The following is a 13,319-nucleotide window of genomic DNA, read 5'->3' as shown; positions in this document are numbered from 1 at the left end:
AGGCAAGCGGGCAAGCCCTCACAGAGAAATACGTTGAGTTTTTTACTTTTCTTCATTCAGATCCATTTGCGATCCGTTCCATTATGAATAAACAAACAGCGAAGTTTACATGCTTCGCTCCTGTTGCATTATTCATTAAGATCATTTTAAACAGATTTTTGCAGTTCAAACAACTCTGAATTGTAGTTGAGAACGTCAGTTATGACGGCCCACGGATTAAAAAAGTGTCGGGTTGAAATCGGGCTCGGGCTCATAATTCCAGTTAATGTGTCGGGCCGGGCCGGGCTCGGACACAACGTGCACGGGCTCGGGCTGGGTCGGGCTTGATTTTTTTGGGTCCGAACGAAGCTCTACACCAGGCTTGCAATACACTGAGGGAAACACTACTTTTGCGATGTGTTTACTGCCCAGGTTGATCTCTCACCTTCACCACGTCACTCATTTCATATATTAGAACTCAGTGTGTATAGTATTAGATCTATCTTGTGCATCTGTAACATTGCTGTCTGTGTACAGCAGTGCTGGCCTCGTCCTCTCACCTTCCCCTTGTTGAAGTAGTGGATGACTTTGCGGCAGAGCCCCTCCTTGCGATGCCACTCGGTCTGAGCGGGATAATGCAGGAAGTCCTTCAGAGGCCTCTGGTCCCAGTGCAGCAGCTCCCAGTACAGCAGCAGAGTGAACGCAGCCTCTGTGGACGCACCAGCCAAGTCAGGCATCTTTCACACACTGTGTATATATATCTATATTTGGGCTGTAAATCACACGTTTTATCATGATACGATATTATATCAAATTTTTTTTTTTGACAACGATACAATATTTACAGATATCATAAAGTGTGCGAGGATACGAGGTGATACACAATCAGCTACATTTATTTGTATTCAGAAAAAGCAACTAAAATATCATTTGACAATTTAATTTCTAGGCTCTTCCAGACATTTAAATTAAAAATAAACTACTCTTAAAAACAAAGATAGGTATCAATATTTTTGATATTATCAAATCGTTCAGACTGATGTATCACTACACCCCTAATGTGTGTGTGTGTGTGTGTGTGTGTGTGTGTGTGTGTGTGTGTGTGTGTGTGTGTGTGTGTGTGTGTGTGTGTGTGTGTGTGTGTGTGTGTGTGTGTGTGTGTGTGTGTGTGTGCGTGCTGTACCGGTGTAGTTCTCAGCCTGTAGATGCATGTCACACAGCTTGTGGATGTAGCGGATGTACATCTCCTCCTTGTTGATCTCCGACTTGTAGAAATTCTGAGAAGATGCAAAACATAAACACTTCTCAATCAAAAGTCCATTACTAAATCTCCTGGCCACTGATATTTACTAAACACTGAAGGGATGTTCCAAAAAGTGGAGAAAAGGGAGCACATCTCAGGATCTAAAGTTAAGGAGGATAACATACAATTAATTTCACTTATTTAATTAATCACAATAATCCACGCTGCAGCTTACCCAGGAAAACATAAATGTGTGTGTGTGTGTGTGTGTGTGTGTGTGTGTGTGTGTGTGTGTGTGTCTGTGTGTGTGTCTCTCTGTTTCTGTGTGTATGTGTGTGTTTCTGTGTGTAATAACCTGTGTTTCTAACTGTGTGTATCTTTAGAACAATGGGATGGGATGATTTGATTGGTTGTTGAATAATTAGGCCCCAACTCCCAGCTATAGTGACTCTGCCCATCACTGGATGGAACTGGATTTTTTTTTTTTACCCGTTGAAAAAGGCTAAGTGCCAAAAACACGTAATTGTGATATATTGTGATGTGAGCCTAATTAAATAAGTCAAATTAAAGTATTCTGTCCTCCTGAACTTGGGAACCTGAGCTGGCTAACTTTTCTTTACTTTTTGGATTTTGGGTTTAGCACTCCGCCAAAAATCTCCTAATAAACCTCCTTTTTCAACTAAACACCAAAGCGTTTACAGTGAACTGTAAAGTAACAATTTACTGCGAAAATCAGAAGGCTTGTGAGTAAAATATCGATATGACATGAATCTTACCAGGAGGTTAACCGTGCAGCCAATCTTCTTGTTCTCCGTCTCATCTCCCTTCATGCAGTCCCTGAAGAACAGATAGACCGATTTAATAAACAACAACTTTACAATAAAATTCTTAAGTTGAACTTTGTCTAGTTTGAGTGTGTTCTGGGGTCTAGAGGAACAATTTACAGACACACCGTTAGTCACCGGCACTGTGTAAAAGCCTCATGGGCAATAAATTATGTCCAAATGTTACATAACTGATAGAAAAAACTAGAAAATTAGAAACATACAAATACAAAAGCAGACACACACACACACACACACAATATACGTTGCATGTGTGTGTGTGCGTGTGTTTGTGTGTGTGTTCACATGTGTGTGTGCCTGCATGTGTGTGCTTGTGTGCGCGCGTGCCTGCATGTGTGTGTGCGTGCGTGTGTGTGTGTGTGTGTGCGTGCGTGTGTGCGTGTGTGTGTGCGTGTGTGTGCCCATGTGCGTGTGTGCCTGCGTGTGTGTGCGTGTGTGCGTGCGTGCGTGCGCGTGCCTGTGTGCGTGCCTGTGTGTGTGTGTGTGTGTGTGTGTGCCCATGTACATGTGGCCTGCGTGTGTGTGCGTGTGTACTTTACCTGTAGTCCAGCAGTCGCTCCATCAGCCGTGTGACGGAGGTAACGAAGGAGATCCCCGTCTCTCTCCACGTCTCCTGCTCGATCTTCTCCAACAGACTTCAAGGAAAACAGACGCACAATTAGAAAATTATATATAACATACTGTTTCCTACAAACTGGTGACAATCCACAGATATTATCTTACGCTATGACTCCAGTGAGAAAACAGGGGTCATTTACAGCCTGAGCAAATGCCCCTAACCTGAGACTGACATGTATGTGATAACAAGACCAACGAGACTTAAACAAACATAAAGCCGGTGTTCATTTTCAAAAAAGACAGTAATCAGAGAGTGAACATAATTTGATTAGCTCCAAGTGTAGAAAGGTTAAACTCCCTGGATTCTTATAAATATGTGTTTTTACGAAAGGAATGAGGTTCTGTTTATAATCCATCACTGAAAGACATTTTTTAAAACTCATAAAACAACATCCACGGATACATTGTGCAGAAAGCTGTGAAATGATTGGGAGTTTGTTTCAGTTTCAGAATGATAAAAGTCTCTTTGGTAAGGTTGATTGAATAAACAGAATCTTCTGGCTGTCAAGTCACTTTTTTTCAGTGTAGTCTGTTGCAGCTCTTCAAGACATGTTTAAAAGCTTCTAGTACAAACACTGGGTGAGAAAAAAAGGGGAGAATCTCCCATAAATTGCAACAGAACATCTGACTCATAAAAGTCTATAACATATAAAAAAAAGTCCTAAGAAATCCAAGTGGTAGTATTTTCTTAACCATACTCTTGCTCCACTTTGAAAGAGTTTCTGTTGCAATTAGTGTGGGGTATAATGGCATAATGCCTGTAATATTCTCTTTACAGACTTAGATGATTATTAGGAGGCAGATATGAGCGCCATAAGTCGCCCCATGTGTAAGTGATGTCATACCTGGGGTAGGGCCCAAACAGCTGGGTTCTAGTCCAGCAGCAGAGAGCAAAGAAAACACACAACAGCAGTGTTAGAGCAGAACAACGGAGGGTTAATTCCTGTTAGCAGAGAGAACTAGAGAGAGAGACAACAGAAAGGGTCATGACTTGTGTCCACTGTGGCGTTTTGATTTATGGCGGCGGGGATTGCCCAGTGTTGGAGCCATAATAAGTCTATTGGTATTTATTCATTTCATTGTAAAAACAAACAAGATGATTTGTATTTACTTTATTTTTCTATTTCATTTCTAAATTGTTAAATTAAAATTCGGACTTTAAATCTAGAGAAATAACTTAAAATAATTACTGGAATACCTCTGGTCGCTTTAAATCCTTGCACGGCAGCAAGATCTACGTCATTTTGACGTCACATTAAGAGGCCTAAAGGAGGTGCTGGATGACAGCTTGGGGAGTTCTTTTGTTTGAGTAGGAGAGGTGGACAGAAAATAGTGTAGTGACCGTAGCGTACACAGTGTGATCATTTATTAGTAAAAGTTTAAGTTTCTGTTGAAAGTCAATAAGACGTAATAAATCTTGCATTATCTGAACGAAACAGAAGGATCTCCGTGAGTGCTTGTTTACTATACGTGTCACAATCTTCCTCAAAAAGGCTGAAAACATTTTATGTGAGAAATAAGCTGCAGCTGCTGAATCTGTCTTCATTTTAGATCGAAAACGGTCAGTTCATATGATTTTTGTGAGTTTTCGAGGGGCAGCGAGTCGAGCGGGACGCCCCTGATTTGCATGAAGTAGCCTGGATTCAACTTTACGTCAACGAGGAGCGGGCGACTGGACGCCCAGCTTCTCAAAAGTTGCTGCGCCACTACCAGAATGCATTGCCCGGCTGCTCACATAGACAATTGAAGGTGAAGTGAGGAAATGACCCTTGCCAGTGGACACGTACCATCACGCTTGTTTAGAAACAGAAAGACGAGAGTTAGAGGCAAACAGACAGAGAGAGAGAGAGAGAGAGACTTCTTCTGTAGACATTTCTTACAGCAAACCGAAGAGCTCTCTGTAGTTCTCATCCCCTTTCCCCTCGGACACCAAACTGTCCAGCTTGTCAATCAGCTCGGCCTCCACCTGCACGCATACAGAACAAATAATGCATTATTACAGAATAAATAAATACATTTGCTTAGCTTCCTCTTACATAACTCACAGGTTGTCTACAGTAGATCATGTGAAAGGTGTGTCTGTACACGTGTGTGTGTGTGTCTGTGTACCTGTTTGAAGTTTCCGTTCTTGCGTTGCTCCCAGTCCATCATGTCGTGGAAGATGGGGATCATGATGTTCCGCACCTCCACCTGAGGAACCAGCGTCACTCCCAGGAACGGGCCGATCATACCAGGGATGAAATGGATCTTATTCTCACCTAGGACCAGCGAGACAAGTATCAACTCATCTTTAGTAAATCAGCCGATAGATTATCTACAACATCTGTGTGCAAATGAATAACAGCAGGAGGGAAATGTATTGTATGTTCTGGGGACAAACGTGGAAAGTTAATTTAGAGCTTAGATTTTCAGATTTTAGAGTAGAATAAAAATGTAAATAACTGCAGACTATAGAGCATAGACTGTAAAACATTATGGAAGAGGCTTCTGGGTCTGAAAAGTGAAGCCAATGCAGAAGCAAGGCTTAACAATGCTAACCATGCTAACACTGTGGACATAAAAACAGCCCCAAACTTGTCTTTGGGTGTTGTCCGTGTTTTTATCTTAAAACGTTGACCCTCACACAGTGTGTTATAATAGCACCACACTTCCACGGTGGCATAATGAAGGTCCCTACATGTATACCGAAGCATTGAGAACTTTGTAAGTGTACAGACAGTTTATTAAAAATATAGTTTATAAAAGACAATACCGTACATGCGGGCGCCATCTTTGGATATCAGTCGCACGACGAACACCGTGCAACCAGTAACCAGTAACATAGCTCAAGCACGACATTCATCACTTACAAAGTTCTCAATGCTTCAATTTACATGTAGGGACCCTCATTATGCCACCGTGGAAGTGTGGAGCTATTTTGAGCCTTGTTAGTGGTGTAGAAATAGCAATTTCTTTTTACTTTAGCCGTGCCCCGACGACTAGCGTTATAAGCTAATTAGCGGTTTGCCCTAAAACTGGTCACATTCAATTAGCATGAAAACATATCCCAGAGAACAGTCAACTCGGTACCCATGTGGTATTAACCCATAAGGTTCATTTTGCGGTAGATTTCTCTTTTAAGGGGAAGTTTGCTGGATTTCTGTGCTGCCGTACATATGGCGTGTGGAGCATTAGATATTTGAAAAGGTGTAGAGGAAATCTTACCGAGATTCTGCCACATACTGAACAGTTCGTAGGTCATCATCACTCTCATGTCTCCGTACCTGCAAACAGACAGACAGAAGGACAGACATTTATCATAATGCAGTTTTTCACAGTAAGAAGACAAAGAGGTGACTATGGAGCCTTTAGATGTAAGGTTTAACTTATTTTTCCTTTGTAATATAGAAAATCTCATCTGGGAGTTTGTGTAAATATTACTGATGTTTGAAGTTCATTTTCTGATTAGTCTACATCTATTTATTTTTATTTTATGTTTCATTTATTGATCCTCAGTGGGGAAATTACAATTTACACTCTGTTAGAAATCACTGCACACAAGCCTGAAATGTCAGAGTGAGTGGGCTGCCAATGCTGGACCAGCGCCCTGAGCGATTGGCGGTGGGTACGGTGCCTTGCTCAAGAGCAAGAGGTGAACTGGCACTTCTCCAGCTACCAATCCAAACTCCTTACTTTGGTCCATACGGGGACTTGAACCAGCGACCCTCCAGTTCCCAACCCCACTCTGAGCTATGAAGAGTACATTTATCTCTTTTTGTTTCAGTTTGATTCGAAACTTAAGCAGGAAAACAACTAGAAACACTGCAGATTGTCACAACTGTCTTTTCTCTTGTTGGTGTTTTTAATGTTTCTTTACACCTCTGCTGGGTTTCCAACATCGATTCAAACATTTTGCTGCTTTCATCTCATACGTCTAATTTCCACAACTCTTGAGTTGAGGAAACTCAACAGCAGCTGCAGGAACTCTTTACCGCCTCAGGAAGTGTCTGGGGCTCCCTCACTCCTGGGACTCCGTGGTGTAAAAAGGCCTGATAGGGACGGAAATTAGCTTTCCTGGAGTAAAGAGCTCCTGCAGGATTGATAAAGTAGGTTGCCAAGTTTGCAGTGCTGCTCACTTCAAAGAAGAAAAAGAGTTTTATTATTTTTTTTTTTTACATCTGACTCTCAGCACTTTAGCTGCAGATGGCGCACAACTGTGAGGCAGCAGTTATGGTAATGAGGCTGGCAGCCAATTCTGGAGGAGTGTGTGCTTCCACGTGTTTCTACACAAACTGTGAGCTGGGTTTGTGTGTGTGTGTGTGTGTGTGTGTGTGTGTGTGGGGGGGGGGGTGTGTGAGAATGATGTGGGAAAGACAGAGTGAATGCATCAGAAACTGTGTGCTTTCCCCTCTTCCTGTTTTATTTTCTTCTCGTAGCATGTGTTTTTGTGTGTGTGTGTGTGTGTGTGTGTGTGTGTGTGTGTGTGTGTGTGTGTGTGTGTGCGTGTGCGTGAGTGCGTGTGTGTTCTTACTTGTCTAAGACCTTCTTCCTTTTAGCAGGACTCAGATTTTCCAACTGTAAACTGGGCTGGTTGATGTACAGTACCGCCAGACTGAAGTAGGAGTTCCACACCTGCTCACACACACAGACACACACACACACACACACACACACACACACACACACACACACACATTACAGCTTGTCCTGTCGCAGTGTTTTCTTTCTCCGCACACATTTCCATTAATCAGTTTTTCAGTAAATGTTAAACAGAACAACAGCGCTCCACTGATTTATGATGATTCTCTCTCTCTCTCTCTCTCCTGGTGCTAAACGAGGGCCTTAAGCCCTCATGACATCACATTTGTCTTCCCTCTTGTGCACTCGGCTGGTTCGCTTAGAGGAGGTGGACAGTTGTTGCTGCTCCTCCTGGGACTGTGCAGACCGCCAGCATCCTGGGGACGTCCCTGACTCAAGTTCAGTAAATCAACTACTATTTGTTTTATGTCATGTGTGGCGGAGGGAGGATATCCGGCGTTTTCTCATTGAAAGTTACAAAGGTCTTTTTCTCTGATTGCTAGACGACAGTAGACACAACTGAAGCCACACGTGCAAAGCTCTGACTCCAATCTGCACAGCAGCAGTTTGTGTGGACCAAAGTCTAGTTTGTGTCTCATTGCTTGAACACAGTTTTCAAAACTCTTATCCCATGACTTTAACCACAACGTGCACAAGACTGTAGATTTACAGCACTTTGTTCAAATGCTGACACACTGCTGTCAAAACTGTTAACCACACATTCAAAACAGATGAGATCTCAGTCTGGTGCCTATCAAACACTGCTGATTGCCATTTTAGTTGAAAGCCTAAGCAGGTGTCTTGTTTTAGACTAGTTAGTGAACATATACGGTATTTATACAGAGAAAGCTCAGAATATACAGAATATCGCAAAATACTGTAAGAATGAAACCATTATACACTGTACCGTTTGAGAGAAACAGGTAAAAGAGCAAAGATACCAACATGTCCAGGTAAGATGTCTTATATATACAATATAAAAACACTATATCTTTACAATAGTAAAACTGCGTTCTTACTGTTTTTCAGAAAGTAATGGAGGTGAAAGCAATAGTACGGTGGCCCTGAGAGGCCACAGCACGCAACAATAAGACAACACGTGCAAATAAGACAACACACACTAATAAGACAACACGTGCAAATAAGACAACACGTGCAAATAAGACAACACGCACTAATAAAACAACACGTGCAAATAAGACAACACGCACTAATAAGACAACACACACTAATAAGACAACACGTGCAAATAAGACAACACACACTAATAAGACAACACGTGCAAATAAGACAACACACACTAATAAGACAACACGTGCAAATAAGACAACACGCACTAATAAGACAACACACACTAATAAGACAACACGTGCAAATAAGACAACACGCACTAATAAGACAACACACACTAATAAGACAACACGTGCAAATAAGATGTAAATAAGACAAGATCCCAAATCCACAAAACCAAAGAAAATATATAAAAAAGTTCAACAGTAAGGTACATGATTTGCTCACAGCTGAAGTTACAAAATCATGTTGAGGTGAAAAAGAGCAAAACACAAAACGTTGTATTTTAAAGCTCAGTGAACAGAGAAAGAAAGGTTCACATCACAGCTACTGTAGTCTGGATCAACGGAAGTACATTTCTAGGATAGAGCCTGACATCACCTTCTGTGTGCTGTGTCTTAGACTCCGTTCTCTTTGGAAAACAACGCTGAAAATATCACGTTTCGATGAAAAGGTTGGATTGTGCGACAGGGCAGGTCTGCTCGGTTCTTTCAGGGAATGATTGTAAAGATTTACAAAGAATATGTTTTGGGTCAAACAACACAAGATTTTCACCCAGGAGACCGGGGATTGTGTCACATTTCCTAAACCCAACCGTAGCTTTCTTCTCGCGATTACACATCAAGTGGCGTGTATGTTTACGTCCGCCGTATACAGCGTAGACATACACACGGATAGCTCAAAATGTGTACAGATAACACGCCACTTTGGCTTAAGAAAGTGGGCGTGTATGTTTACGCAAAGTCATGATGTCATGTTGCAGGTGTGGTTTGTGTGCATCTATGTGTCAGACAGTTAAAGTCACGCACCTTAAAGTCAAATTCGGCTTCTGTGAAGTTCTTGTGCAGAGCAGGAGACAGGTACTGAGCGGTCGTCAGGATGATGCTGCAGAACGGGAACACACACACACGCACACGCACACGCACACACACACACACACACACACACACACACACACACACAGTTGTTGTTATTCAATCCTGCTTGAGTTAGTGATGCATGGAAACACTGTTAGACGTGTGACAATAAAAGCGTTATTATTATTATTTTTGGGTCTTACTTGCTGGTGAGGAGCCTCATGACGTTCCAGTCGCGAGGGAAAATACTCAGCTTCATCAGATTCCTAAACACGCACAAAATCTTCAACAGGAACTCCTGACGAGAGAGAGAGAGATAAAAAAAAAGGAGAGGAAGGAGGAGTCAGTTTCTCTCAAACAGTCCAAAAGAGACTAACTTTGTGTTTTCACTGGAAGCTGCTCTCTCCCGTACCTTGAGCTCCTCCTTGCTCTGAAAGTTTTCTATCAGGTGTTGGAAGTGGATGTCGGTCATCTGGCGGAGGAGGGACAGCAGGCAGGACACGTACTCTCCCTGCCAGGAAACCGGGGGGGCAGACATGTGAGCCGATGACGTGGAGGCAGTTAGCAGTGAGTGAACTATCAGAGATGATAATGAGAAAGGCTCTTTCCCCAAACCAATCCACAATAGGGGCATTGAAATCACATCGCGGACTTGGGCGATTTTGCATCGATTTAGTAACTAGCAGGCGACTGTAACAAGTAATTGATTATCGCTGCTTTTTTTGTGCTTGTATTGTGTCCAGACTGCACTACATTTCCGGAAGTGCCATTTTTTTTTAAAGAGCAGAAACAATAAAAAGTAGCCTAACGAACTTCCGGCAAATTTGAGATTTGCTCTGCAAGTCCGTCTGGCCAAGAAGCCCATTCCAATGTTTCCAAATCGAGACACCAATCACAACCGATAGCGCAGCGACGGCGAGCAGCTTTTTGTTTACATTCAACATGACGGCCACCGAACCCGTTGATGCCGCTGTCGCTGCTACGTCACCTGGATCGTTGGTCTGATTGGTTGAAGGACAGAGGCATTTGTTCGCCGTCCGTTGGTGACGCCCCTTTGGAAATGGGCTGTGAATGAAGCTTCCCCAGACCCACTCTAAAGAAAATAAATCACCAAAAACCCTCTGTTCCACTTCCACACAGCAAAGAAAAAAAAAGAAAAAAGTTTTGGCACAAACAGTCCTTCAAAAAACATGAACAGACACTAAAAACCTGGATATGTTTTCTTCTGATCAGAGATTGTCGCCAAACGTTTTGAAGTTGGGAGTTCTCTTGGCTACAATCATGACCACTGCAGCATATTACTGTATATATTTAATCTGTGGTAAGATGATCCAACCTTAAAAAGTGAAGCGATATGGTTCCTCGAAATTCAATTTTTACGAATGTTTTCATCATAAATTTGAGTTTACGATCTCAGAGAATATCCATGTTTTTAATCATTCAAATTGAATCATTCTGAGGTTTTTTTTTAACCTCAGAATTGAACCCCCCTCCCCCGACTTATATCTGACTCAGAAATTGTAATATTAGTACAACACACATTTAACCCTTGTGTTGTCTTCCCGTCAACCTTTTCTTCGACGTTTTTGACGCCTTTTTTTCACAGTTTGTTTTTGCTTTATTCCAACGTTTTAAAATGTAAAATTTTTCTTCTTTACATTTTCAGCGCTTATTTATACGTCCCATATTTTCTGATATGAAACAAAAATTGAAAACGGGTCAATGTGACCCTAAGTCAACACAAGGGCTAAAAAACACCTCTACAAATGCAACAAAGATACACACTGTTGTTCTCCAGAAATACACGTAAAACACAGACAGGACGCACAGAGAAGCAGAACACAAACTGTAATAAGAGTCGCTAAGCCGTGCAGCGTGCAAACCGAGAGGAGGAAGAGGAGTGGGAAGAGGATGAAGACCATGTTTAATGAGAGAGCTAACAAAAGGATTTCAGGGGGATTTGTTGGTGGACAGATGGGTCAGTGACCGGATGGACGAGAGGAGGGCAATAAGGACAAGTTCAATATTGTGATAATTATCCCATGATTAACTATATTGATTGGAGTATTGATTCCCAATGAGTCAAATGGTTTTGTGGGGTTTTCATAGCCTGGAAATCCAGACCCAAATCCCAAAGATTAAGGGTCTGGCATTGAGTAATGAAAATGGCCCAACTCGAGGGGCGGCACCAAGCATGTATTTGAAAATCTCACTGCAAGCGATTGGACAACACTACGACCAATCACAACAATACACGGGGTGACGTATCCAGAGCCTTGTATGCTTAGCTACCAGCAGAGCTAACTGGTGGTGTTAAACCAGTGGTGTAGTCTAATGTATTGTAGGGGCTATACTGTTCGGTATATTGGCCAGAATCCACCTTTGGGGGAGGGTGGGGGGGCCATATCATAGTGGGGGGGTCTGGGTGTCCTCCCCCAAGGAAGTTTGGAGCATCAGCGACTTCACTTCCTGCATTCTGATTCACTTTAATGCACCAATTTACAGTGGAAATACCTTTATTTAGCCTATGTGAAGAAGAAAAACACAGATGATAATTCAAAATATATCAAAAATATAATGGAAAGTATGCTGTTGCGTGTCATTGGGCATTTTAAAGTGGGTATATGGAAATCCTGGAGCTTTCTTAGTGGGTATGCTGCATATACCTGCGTATCACGTAGACTACACCACTGGGTTAAACTCCAAAACAGCAAAAACGTCCTTCTTGCGAAGAAACGATTGGAGCGCCGTCTTCTGTTCCTCTTTTAGATAAAAAGCCGAGTCAAACTCGTTCATCGTAGCGGCCAAAGCCGTTTCACACAGCTGGTGTTCATCTGTAGCCATCTTGAAATGTTTACTAATGACTTGGACGTCGCAGCGCCGTCGTCATCTGGCCCGCCTATATCAGATACGTCGATGTGATTGGTGCAGCTCGGCTCCAAGGGCATAGTTAATGAGCATCATCATCATCGATGATGTTGTTGTTTTGATAATCGATTAATCGGTTTGAGTAATTGTTTATGAAAAAAAGGGTAAGAAATCTCTGATGTCAGCTTGTTAAATGTGAATATTGTTCTAGTGTCTTCTCTCCTCTGTGACAGTCTTTGAGTATCTTTGAGTTGGGGACAAAACGAGACATTTGAGGATGTCATTTTGGGCTTTTTGGGAAACAATGATCCACATTTTTCACCTTTTCTGACTTTTTATAGACCAAACAAGTTAGTTGTAGCCCTAAATGACGTCATAATATAAAGAGACATTAGTCATTAAACTATTGCCCGGCCCTTGTGTTGTTCGGATAGAGAGGTGGATGGATGCAGGATGGAGGAGGGCAGTGGGAGGTTGTAGTAGTAGTATTGTTAGTTACTAACAGTGATCTCCGCGGTGCACTGCGGACAGCGTTGACCCCTTACCGCCTCCTGCGATTGACTCTTGCTCATGATGGACAGCAGGGTCTGCAGGAGGACGTCCAGCAGAGACTCCACCATCATCTCCACCTCCTCCTGCACCGACGTGTCCTGGAGGGAGAGTGGAGAGGGAGAGTGGAGAGGGAGAGTGGAGAGGGAGAGGGAGAGTTAAAGGAAAAGATATGGGAAGGAAATGTGGCAGTGGAAAGCAGAGAGGAATAGAAAAGCAGAAGTAAAAAGGGAACTGGACTGAAACCTTTTTATATTGCAGTGTGTCACACTTGTGAGTATTCACACAGATCTCAGATATAGACGGGATAAACAAATGTCCTACTTTTAAATGTCACGCAAATGCTATTTGATGCTACCAAGTTTCTAGATTATGACACAACTGTATTTAACCTTTTTGAAAGGTTTTCCTAGGACACTGTCGGTCGTTTGCAGTGGTGTAGTATTGTAGTGGATATACCAGGGTTATTTTGAGCGTCAAAGACTAATATCCTGCATTCTGATACACTTTTAT

At 42.4% G+C, this 13,319-nt stretch overlaps 1 protein-coding gene across 1 annotated transcript in view; it reads right to left on the bottom strand.

The window, feature by feature from the left end:
- Positions 1-13,319, bottom strand: part of dock3 (dedicator of cytokinesis 3) — a 267,193-nt gene that overhangs the window by 21,638 nt on the left and 232,236 nt on the right. The window contains exons 28-40 of the mRNA XM_028577073.1: positions 12,761-12,907; positions 9,802-9,900; positions 9,593-9,687; positions 9,342-9,417; positions 7,196-7,296; positions 5,890-5,948; positions 4,795-4,943; positions 4,566-4,651; positions 3,531-3,557; positions 2,607-2,702; positions 1,999-2,059; positions 1,163-1,256; positions 540-688 (exon numbers count right to left, since the gene is read on the bottom strand). Coding sequence (XP_028432874.1) covers positions 540-688; positions 1,163-1,256; positions 1,999-2,059; positions 2,607-2,702; positions 3,531-3,557; positions 4,566-4,651; positions 4,795-4,943; positions 5,890-5,948; positions 7,196-7,296; positions 9,342-9,417; positions 9,593-9,687; positions 9,802-9,900; positions 12,761-12,907 — 1,239 coding nt within the window. The remainder of the gene's footprint in view (positions 1-539; positions 689-1,162; positions 1,257-1,998; positions 2,060-2,606; positions 2,703-3,530; positions 3,558-4,565; positions 4,652-4,794; positions 4,944-5,889; positions 5,949-7,195; positions 7,297-9,341; positions 9,418-9,592; positions 9,688-9,801; positions 9,901-12,760; positions 12,908-13,319) is intronic.

This window comes from Perca flavescens, chromosome 4 (assembly GCF_004354835.1).
Source record: "Perca flavescens isolate YP-PL-M2 chromosome 4, PFLA_1.0, whole genome shotgun sequence".
NCBI lineage: Eukaryota > Metazoa > Chordata > Actinopteri > Perciformes > Percidae > Perca > Perca flavescens.
Note: the sequence above shows the minus strand (reverse complement) of the source record. Positions and strands in the feature narration are given on the sequence as shown.